At 34.2% G+C, this 10,746-nt stretch overlaps 2 protein-coding genes across 2 annotated transcripts; one reads left to right on the plus strand and one right to left on the minus strand.

Annotated features, from left to right (window-relative positions):
* The first annotated feature begins 130 nt into the window (after window positions 1-130).
* Window positions 131-3,325, plus strand: eif1ad (eukaryotic translation initiation factor 1A domain containing). Its single transcript, XM_056250187.1, has 5 exons — window positions 131-276; window positions 672-789; window positions 892-1,000; window positions 1,091-1,199; window positions 2,839-3,325. The coding sequence occupies exons 2-5, from the start codon at window positions 703-705 to the stop codon at window positions 3,053-3,055; spliced, it is 522 nt and encodes a 173-aa protein (XP_056106162.1). The 5' UTR covers window positions 131-276; window positions 672-702; the 3' UTR covers window positions 3,056-3,325.
* Window positions 3,326-3,472: 147 nt separating this feature from the next.
* On the minus strand, window positions 3,473-4,931 carry LOC130084711 (N-acetyllactosaminide beta-1,3-N-acetylglucosaminyltransferase 2-like). Its single transcript, XM_056250131.1, has one exon. The coding sequence runs from the start codon at window positions 4,926-4,928 to the stop codon at window positions 3,513-3,515; it is 1,416 nt and encodes a 471-aa protein (XP_056106106.1). The 5' UTR covers window positions 4,929-4,931; the 3' UTR covers window positions 3,473-3,512.
* Window positions 4,932-10,746: the final 5,815 nt, after the last annotated feature.

Consider the following 10,746-nt stretch of genomic DNA (forward strand, 5'->3'; position numbering starts at 1 on the left):
TATGAAATACATGATTGTGAATAGATCATTTACACATATTTTACAGGACGTTCATTTTCACCATCTCCTCCAAAGACATATAAAATATGGATCTATGAGGATCTATGATCCTCTCACCACGTGTGGCTTTTAATTTGAAAATGTCAAACCTGTCTCTTCTGACGTGTTTGGCTTCACACCTCTCTTTAGAAGATTCGAGTAAACGCTCTCAATTCATCTCAATGCCATTAGTAAATAAATTCAGAAAACAACTAGAGGTTCATGTACAGTTTCTAGGTAAGTGACTATGGAAATGTGTGCTTTTACAGTGTGAATAAATCTAGACATTGAAGGTTTTTATTTGTCAACACAACATGAAGACCACATGTTTCCACAGCATGATTTAATTTAATGAACAGTACTGTTGGGTTATCATAGGTGAAATGATTTACTTTTTGAATAATGTATTTATAATGATCATGATATAGTGGCCTCTGGTTTCCAGGGTGTCAGGATATAGTTTGTGTGTATGTTGACGAGGCATTGCAAAGGAACATGAGTTGGCCTAAGGTGATCATTTGCTATTTGAGAAAGTACCACTTTGTTCTTTCTTGACAGTTCACATGCGTTTTCTCATATACCAGCCTCTTAACTCAATTTCTCAAACAAACAAAAAATGTACTTTTTTTCAGGTGACACGTTTTTCAGAGGTTTATATCCACCATGTCAAAGGCAACCAAACGCAAACACGTAGTCAAAGAACTTCTGGAGGACTATATCACACCCACTGAAGACCAGAATATCATGAGGGTACAATTGCACTAGTTTTTGGGATCTGTACGGCTTTGAGAACCTAATATTCTGATTCTACTATGTTAGTAATGTTAGTAACACACCACCTCCTCATCACAGGTCTTGGGAAGTAATGGCAACAACCTCCATGAAGCTGTGACTGGCAGTGGCGAGCGCTACCTCGTCAGTATGCCTACTAAGTTCCGCAAGAACCTCTGGATCAAACGAGGTTAGTTTGTTCTGCCTTTCCTGGGCATATAACAACTCTGTTCTTAAAGACAGACACTAACATGTTTTCAAAATCTTTCTCTATTTTTAGGAGACTTCGTCATTGTTGATCCTATTAAAGAAGGAGAAAAGGTGAAAGGAGAAATAAGCTTCATACTTTATAGGGACCACATTCAGTACCTGAGGAAACTTGGTGTCTGGTAAGGCCATTGTGTCTCTTTTTTTTACCAGTTTAGTTTAATAACTCAATAATAACTATTATTATTATTATTACTTTATTATATATACCATATTACTTGTATAATGTATTTCATAATTGTATATATAAACAAACATTATATGCTGTCAATCAATTAATCACACATTTTTCTGTGATTAGTGAAGTTCACAACGTAATTTCAGGAGGAGTGAACCCATCTAATCTTTCAATTAACTGCCGGAGCATATAAGCAGCCGCTCACCTTGCTCTGGCATCAGCTGTTTTGGCATCCCTCCACCTCCCCAACTCCACCTACATAATTTAGGCATCTTGCTACCATACTCATCATCATCCAAGCATTAGTAGTCCCACTGGGGGGTATATCTAAGCTCGAGTTGAAGATGCTTCCTCGAGCCCCTCCACTGCGGACAGCAAACCAAATACGCTTAACCTTATTAGCTTAAAGATTATGTGGACAAAGGAACTTGGGAAATTGCAATTAATCACACGCAACATTAAAGTTTTTAATAGATTTTTATATTGTAATAATTTCCAAATTATTGTAGAAACAACATAAAGACAGTAGCCTGTTTTAAATATTAGTTTAATGGCATCTTTTTATGTTAGAAGAACAGTATCACCTATATCAATACTGCTACTGATGTCTATGAAATAGATTTGTCCTCCTCAATTTTAGCCATTATAGCCATTCAGCATTACAGTATAATTAAAAGCCATAATTTTTAACATTTATTAGGCTTTAAAAAAAACTAACATTGTTTAATTTAAGTGAACTTAAAACAATCTTCACAGAAACCCATTGTAATAAATGTCACATTAACCATTGCCCTTCACTATATCGGGGCTCTATTGGCCCAGTCAGACCGGTTCAGATTTTACATTTTTACCCTGTCAAAATGCACAAAAAGTAACCTTATATGTATGCTTATAAAAAGTGCTTTAAGATTTTCAGGTAGGTCTAACAGGTAGGATATATACAGAAATTGAATAAAGTTATCAAACACTTCACTGTCTTTACTGCATAAATTAAATATGATTAATCATTATTAAAGCTACAAAAGTTATTCAGTCGAGCAGTGAGTGATTTTCTCTTTTTTTGTTTTTGTTCTTTGATTATCCTTAATGACAGACAGCAGCGGGTTTATTAGGCTGCTGTCACTTTAAGACCTGCCACATCCCATTTTCTCACAACTCTTTACTTCATTTAACTCCTTTAAGACTGTGCTTGCGAGGATACTCGACAAACTGGGCATTTTGGCATAATTTTGTGTTTTTTTGTCCATTCAAGTGCTGTCTGAAGCAGATGCACATTTTCGCAAGTGTGTGTCACAGACAGGAGATTCACAGATGTGTGTGCCAGTCCTGCACTGCGTTCTCTTTTGTGTCTTATCGCGCTTGAATGGTTTAAAACATTTGCATGAATAAGGTGGTGATAAAATAATGTAATGCTAGCAAAAGTATAACAGGAAAAACGGATGTTGCGTTAATTGCGTTAAATATAAATAGCATGTTAACGTTAATTTTCACAGCCCTAATATATATATATATAGTGTTCAGAACTGTTCATAAAAACAAAGCTGAAATGTGTTTAGTAAACCTCATTTTCACACTTCACACAGGCCAGCAGGATTCCAGGAGGATCGCACATCCGATGAGAGGAACGAGGGAACACTGAAAGAAAGAAGTGAAAGAAAAACCAAGGAGGAGGATGACAGCGACTCAGAGGATGACGACAGTGATCTTTTCGTGAACACCAATCGTGCCACTGTTCTCTACAGTGAGAGTGAGGAAGAGACTGATGAAGATGAGGAAAAGGAAGATGAAGGAAGAGCATAAAACAAGCAAACTGCAAATGATACTGGATGATGCTTACACTACAGCATGACCAAGACCAAGACCAGTTTTCTATGAAAATGAACCTTAATTGGGTTTAAAACAAACACATTTTCAGAGCTGAATCATTTCTCTCTATTGGCTTTCAGATGGTGTTTCTGGTTTAGTTTGGTTTCCAATCTAAAAGTCATTTTTGTTTCATTAAAAGGAAACAGATTATGTATCATAATTCTTGTTAATAAGGTTTTGTAATAAACTTTGTTTTGTATGCTTGTTGTTTTGCCCACAATTTTGTCCATATAAAAATATTATAGACCTTAACGTGACCTCGTAATTTGTAATCGAATGAAATGCAGAATTCTCTTTACGTCGCAATATGGAAGTAAAGATCTGATGCCACTTCTGTTTCGTCGCAACTTAAAAAAAAAATTTCAAATAAAAGACCATGCAATGTATAACATCAGTTTTCAAGTGTCAGGGGGAAAGGAAAGCTATTGAGAACTGATTCCTGTTTGCTAAACTCAACTTTAGTTTCGACTCTCAGAGTTGCATTTCTGCATTCAGAACTGGGCATCGACGTTTCGGTCCAAAGTTGGAACATCTCAGCTGGGCTACGCTTGTGCACCAGGAGGATGGTGTGATTCGCACAGGGTCCCTTGGGCTTATCCTTGGGGAAGTCAAAGGTGAGGAAGGCAGGGTGGTGGATAGGGTACACTCCCAGTCTCTGAAGACACATGCCCAGGTAGACATCATCAATGGGGAACAGGTGAACCTTTTGTGACACCTCCAAAAGCCTATGGGCCAGAGAACCAGAGTAAACCACCCCCCCTCCACCAGGATATGATGAGTAAGTCCCTTTAAAGAAGCTCTCTGGAATGTAGTACTTACTCCCATTAGAGCGCATAGGTGCTGCATTGTTTATCACGTCCCCCACAACAAACGTCTCCATTTTATTTGGCTGCCTTGATCCATTTGAGAAGCTTTCATTTGCCTCCTCGGCCAGCAGATAGTCTAGGAGAGCAGGCGTCCTCACAAAGATATCATCATCACCTTTAAAAATGAAACGGGCATGTGGGCATCGCCTTGAGAACCAGTCCCAGAACAGCACATCCTTCAGGGTGAGGTTAAATAACGTGTCCATGAATTCCCATTGGATGATGTCACCATATTTATCACTCTCTAATTGCAATTTCTCTTCAATATGCAAGTCTTTGGACTTCCCCAGAAGGAAGACCCTGCGAACAAGCCTTTGCTGCCCACCTCGGCTTTTTATTCTTCCTGAACGCCCCCAAGTTTCTCTTATCGCTTCTCTGTTCAGGAAATCCACAGGCTGAGTTTTGATGGCCAGGAGCAACGTTGGTGCCCGATTCTTTGCTAGCGGACCACCATCACAAACATCTAAAGGATCTATTATCAACGGATATTCTCGACAGTGCATGCTGGTCACAAAATCTTTCATCTGCGTTGGTAGAGTCGAGTAATCTGGCATGTTAATCTCTAAATCTGGAGAGCATCCATTCCCACTTCTTCTGGACTTTTCTGTTTTGTAAGAAATACTGGGTGGGTTTGCAGCCAGATGAGGATTTAGGATGGGGTTATAGTGGGAATCTATCATATACTGGATGATGTTCCATAGTGCTCCACTGTTTAGCTCGCTTCTCCAGAAGGATTTCACAGGATGGGGAGCCAGATCTCTGGAGTGGTTGAGACCACTGGCAGTAAAGTGTTTCTGCAGCACAGGATGAACACCAGGTGCACCGTGTGTCATGACATAGATCAGAACCATGGAGACATAGATGTAGACTGGGAGCAGCAGTATGCACGGCGAACAGAAGAACAGGATCCTCCAGCGGTATCGACACAGACATGAAGCCATATACTGAGGAAAAGAACATTTAAAGTTAAACGGACCATCAAAATGGATTGTTTTATCTCGAATCACTCAGACTTGTCTATTATTAGTATAGGAGTAGTATTATTACACAAGATAAAATCTACAAAAATACCCATGGTTTACTGTGGTACTTATGGTAGGGGTGAGCGGGGCACAAACTAACGTGGGGCTGTAGTTTTAACACACATGCCAGCATGACATATTTACTAGTTGCCTTGTCAACACAATATAGAGAAATAAATTTGCCAAAATTCAAAAAGTCTTTGGAAGATATCCCTGAACATTTAACCATAGCAAAAGTACATTTCTTACTGAAGTTAATTTTTCATCTCTGTTTTTTGTGTGTTTTTAAAACGAGACAAATCTGATATTATTTTAACCTTATATCTGTTATTTAAGAGTTGAGATACCGGTAGGCTAAATCTTTAATGTTGATCTAGCAGAAAACCCGAGCTGGGTTTAAATCGGTGTGGCATGTTGTCTGTTCTATTCTATTCTATTCTATTCTATTCTATTCTATTCTATTCTATTCGGAATTATTGAGAAACCGTGAGAAAAAAAGTGAATAAAGACTGAGTCAATGTTCAGAAATTATTCATTATTATTATGTTTTGAACTATGCTTTATAGCTGTGTTTTGGAGTGTTTGTTGTCAAACTCAAAAATTAGTTTATTTTTAACTATTAAAAAAGCCATTATTTTATATAGAAAGTTAATAATTGTATTTTGTTGACAAAATATTTTATACAAAACAAATTTGTCTTATAATATATATATATATATATTTTTTTATTATTATTTATTTATTACAGATAACATTTTAATCTTTATGGTTATGTTACATCGTGCCCTACCTATGGGACATGTTGTCACATTGCACTTCCATTCTTTCGGGGCATATCAAGAAAAAAATAGCCTATACCGTGGTGAAAAAAAAAAGATATGCTAAGTATACTTGCAGCCAGACTAATTATCAGTATACTTCAAGTGTGTTAATGATTAGTTAACTTGAAGTGTGCTATTTTGAAACAACTCATTTTGTACTAAGTATATTTTAGTTGAATTAAATTGTAGTAAAGTATAATTTTAAGTGTATTTAGTGTACTTTTGTGTACTAAATTGGACCAACTTTAAGTATACTTAGTATACTTCAAGTATACTTAGTATACTTTAAGTATATGCCTGTGTAGGGATTAATTACATGCTTGATTAGTGATATTAAAGTGTACTTTATTTGTGTTACAACACTAAAAAAAAATCCTAATTTTACAGAAAATAACTGTGATTTTTTGACGATCATTTTCTTTCATTTTAAATTGTACTCAAAACACTGTAAAATTACAAATAATATCTGTAAAATAAAAATTCAGCTGTTATTTTAGGTATTGTGACATTAATGACAAATTGCAGTAATTCACATTTTTTATACAGGAAATTGATTGTATTTTTCATACAGTATTTTTTCTGTTTTCTTAAATTACACAAAAATGTATGTAAAATTACAAATATAATCTGTAATTAAACAGTAACAAAACAGTTAAATGATAAAACGGTCAAATGACTGGCAGCCCCCAAAAAACTGTAACATTAAAGTAAAAAATCCTAAATTAAATAAACTGAAAAAACACTGTGATAATTCAGGATATACCTGTAAAATAACAATCATATACCTTCAGTGAAAAAAAAATCGTAAAAAAAGGGTCAAATGACTGGCAGCTACGGCTGCCAAACAAAAACCATAAAATTAAAGTAAAATCTTCTAATTCAAATAAAACAAAAAAAACACTGTTATTTCACAGGTATTTCCTGCATTATTATGATCATATACCTTCATTGTAAAAAAATCGTAAAAAAAAAGGGTCAATTGACTGGCAGCTACGGCTGCCAAACAAAAACCATATAATTAAAGTAAAATATCCTAATTTAAATAAAGTGTAAAAAACTTTAATAGAAATGTGATGTCACCATGATTGAGATCAGTGTTTGCTTTAGTTGGGCTCATGACTCTTGAGTTTCAACATTATTTTTTCTCTGGCTGCTTTAACTGTGTTTTGATGCACATTTATTATGGCAATAATTGCAAGAGAAAATATAAGATGATCTTGGTCGTTTATTGATGATTTTATAGTCATCATATGATGATCTGATTCACTGATATAACAGTCAAATCTCTATTAGCTGTGAATACATTATATATAAATGGACTTTAGTGTATAAGAAAGGCAATTATTATCATACTTTTTTCACATGATTTGTTGAAACATTGTGGGATCAGTATTATTGCAATCTCAAATTTAAAAAAATTATATATTCTACATAATTTTGTTTGAGTTGGTTTATTTTGTTAGGAGTATAGAGCAGTGGTTCCCAAACCTGTCCTCACGGCACCCCAACACTGCACGTTTTCTTTATCTCCCTAATCAAACACACCTGATTCAACTCATCAGCTCATTATCACATGGGTTAATGAGCTGATGAGTTGAATCAGGTGTGTTTGATTAGGGAGATAAAGAAAACGTGCAGTGTAGGGGTGCCGTGAGGACAGGTTTGGGAACCACTGGTATAGAGACATCAAGAATCAACATATGAATCTCAACAATGGTGACAATCAACAAATCCTTTTTGTGACTTTATAATAGGTCAGAATTTTTTTTCATTGTCACCATTGTTGAGATTCACACGCTAATTCTTGATGTCTGAGTGAGTCTGTATGATCCTGTCAAAACATTTTTTGCATAATGACTTCATAAAATCTTATATCACAGCATTGTAGGATCTTCTATAGTAATACTGGCATTCTAAATTAACATTTTACAACTTAATCAGCCATTAAAAAGTCATACCAATCAGGTGGTATCAATACAGCAGACAACTGCTTGATGAATATTATCACTAATAAGTGACCAACATCATCTGATCTGAGTTTCTCTTGATTTCCTACAATAACAAATATGCATCAAAGACATGCACAGTTAAGAGAAAAACTAATGTTAATATCTGAAGGGTCAAGAGCCCAACTAAAGCCAACACTGACCTCTATCATGGTGACATCAAACTTTATTATTTTCAATAAAATATCAACTTCTAAACCTCTGTTATTTCTCAATAAGGATGTTAGTATAAGAAGGATTGTAATAAGTGAAGATGCTGAGATTTTGACAGATCTGTTAAGTGTTTAATGTTCTGTTGGGATGTAAAGTGTTTCTGTATGGTGTGTTTTGTGTCTGTCACCATTGTGTTGAAGAGTAGAGCCTGTGCTTCAGTCCAGGATGAGCAGAGTAACACTGATGAAATGCTGTTGTGTTGCTTTATTTAACCGACAGTAACTGTAGTTGCTGATGACGTATAATCACAGTAAATCATGCATGTAGTTTATAGCAAGATATTTACTTTTTACAGTGAATATGTTTTTTAGTAAAAATTCAGGTAATATATATATATCGGTTTGTATGTATATATATATATTTTTATATGTGAAATAACTGTGTTTCTGTTAAAAAGCTTAATGAAGAATTCTGCAATAGTATTTATTTAAATTAGGATATTTTACATTCATTTTATGTTTTTTTTGTATGGCAGCCATTGCTGACAGTCATTTGACCTTTTTTCACAGTGAAGGTGTTTGATCATAATAATTCAGGAAATAACTGTAAAATAACAGTGTTTTTCTGTAAAACATTTAAGGACAAAGTTTGGAAAAGTTTTTTGCACTCAATTTAAATTAGGATATTTTACTTTATTTTTACGGTTTTTGTTTGGCAGCCGTAGCTGCCAGTCATTGGCCGTTTTTTTACGATTTTATTTTTTACAGTGTAGTACATTACAAATTAATTACGAGTGTCTTTGAAACATACAAGCAATATACCATAAGTGTATTTATTTTTATTTATTAAGTTGTGAGTAAAAAGTATAGGCTCATTAATACCTTGGCTTATTCCAAATGCTACAAATTGCATACTTTGTCTTCAATAACAAATGTACATTATTAGACAAATAAACTTAGCTATAATTTGTACAAAATACTATTGTATATAATGTATTTTGAAAGTATACTTGATCAATGCTCATTTTCAGCACACAGTTAAAATATATGCTACCTAAAATATATTTTTAATAAAGTGCAAATAAATAAACTTTTAAACTGAATTTTCACTTCAAGTATATTTTTTGAAAATATATTGTTAGAAAATATACTAAAATACAATTATTTTAAAGTGTGTTAAAAGTTGTATTGTGAAAATAGGTAAAAGCATGATGCAAAATATTTTTAATATATTTAAAGATAGCACCATTTTTGTTAGTATATTTGCAATGTACTATTGCAAAATAAATATAAAAATATAAATATAAAAAGGGAATATATTTCAAATACAATAAAGTATACTTTTTTTCACTAGGCACACTGTATTAATGAAACAAAACCACATAATGTGGGAAAAAATAAATTATCTGAACCCCAAGTGGATTTACACAAACTGAGAAAGTCAAAAAGTTTCAGGATCTGCACCGCTCTTCCCTACTTATTATACATTTATTTTATTAAAATGTTTTAAAATTAAATATACAACTAAGGTGAGACTGCAGTTTTCACATTATTTCCAACTGGTGCTACTCTAAAAGATAAAGGTTTTACACTAAATTATTCTATCAATTTACTTCTCTCTTTGTGATTATTTTATTGCTCCAACAACGAAATGAAACTTATAGTTAGACTTTGGACTTACCACTATTCTGGTTATGTAGGCGTATTTTTATGATGAATTTCGCATCATTCACGAAAGAATAGGCTACACAAATAATGTATACGGAAAATAAAAGAAAAGGATATTACATGGATCAAGTGAAAACGTCTATAACCAACCAAACCAAGAAATAAGGTACATTTCCCAGTGTCTCGAGTCCTGCTGAGCGCGTGAAGTGATCTCAGGTGTGTGCGTGTGTGAGGCCACGCCCACGATACAGTTGCATAAAAGATAACAGAAACAGGCCAGGGGTTAGTTGTCACACTTTTCACTAGTATATTTCTCATATTTTTAAAAGTCAAATTCTATAGACACAAACCTTAAAGTCTTGGGTATAAAAACTATTGAACAGGTGCAACCATGGACAACAGCCAACATGAGATTTCTTAAAAATAAATAAATATGGTCATTAATTGTAGTTTTGACCTCAAATTTTTTTAGTTTAATTTAAAACCTTTATTTATTTATGTATTTTTAGATAGCAACCTCCCATGCAATCCCCTATTGATTATTGTAGCCTATAGGCTATAAACACACATGACCCCACCCTGTCTCAGATTTTATTGCAGACAAGAGTTCTCTTGGCTCATTTGACAGCTGTTTTTGTATGTTGTAGTTTAATGTACATAATGCTTGATGTTGTTTGACAAGTGTTGCGAGTTGACATGAATTGTTTCACAGATCGAGGCTGCGTTTCCCAAAAGCATCGTAAGCCTAAATTGATCGTTGAACAATTGCCACCAATTGCCTGCGATCAAATTAGGCTTACGATGCTTTTGGGAAACGCAGCCCAGATGATTTCTTTATTACAAAATTATATAAACCATATCATTTATGTTGATTAGAATTCAGAAGAAATATGCTTTTCATCAGTGACGATAAAATTATGAGGCTATGAGCTGCTATCCAGACCTTCTGTATGGAACCAATCATGAGTAAAACGTTCTCATCTTTTCTCGAGAAACTTGCCCACAAATACTAGTTGTCTTCAGGCTGCTTATTGATAAATGTGATACATACCCAAACATATTTAGACGATATCAACACAAAAAATAACTA

The sequence above is a fragment of the Rhinichthys klamathensis genome, unplaced genomic scaffold (assembly GCF_029890125.1).
Source record: "Rhinichthys klamathensis goyatoka isolate OS25496 unplaced genomic scaffold, OSU_Roscu_1.1 h1tg000068l_1, whole genome shotgun sequence".
Classification (NCBI taxonomy): Eukaryota; Metazoa; Chordata; class Actinopteri; order Cypriniformes; family Leuciscidae; genus Rhinichthys; species Rhinichthys klamathensis.

What these genes read in the sequence shown, in the direction of transcription:
- eif1ad (XM_056250187.1), top strand. Translation starts at nt 703, where the DNA reads ATGTCAAAGGCAACCAAACGCAAACACGTAGTCAAAGAACTTCTGGAG. An exon ending in GAACCTCTGGATCAAACGAG is followed by an intron (nt 1,001 to 1,090) that starts GTTAGTTTGTTC and finishes CTCTATTTTTAG; the next exon opens with GAGACTTCGTCATTGTTGAT. An exon ending in CTGAGGAAACTTGGTGTCTG is followed by an intron (nt 1,200 to 2,838) that starts GTAAGGCCATTG and finishes CACTTCACACAG; the next exon opens with GCCAGCAGGATTCCAGGAGG.
- LOC130084711 (XM_056250131.1), bottom strand. Translation starts at nt 4,928, where the DNA reads ATGGCTTCATGTCTGTGTCGATACCGCTGGAGGATCCTGTTCTTCTGT.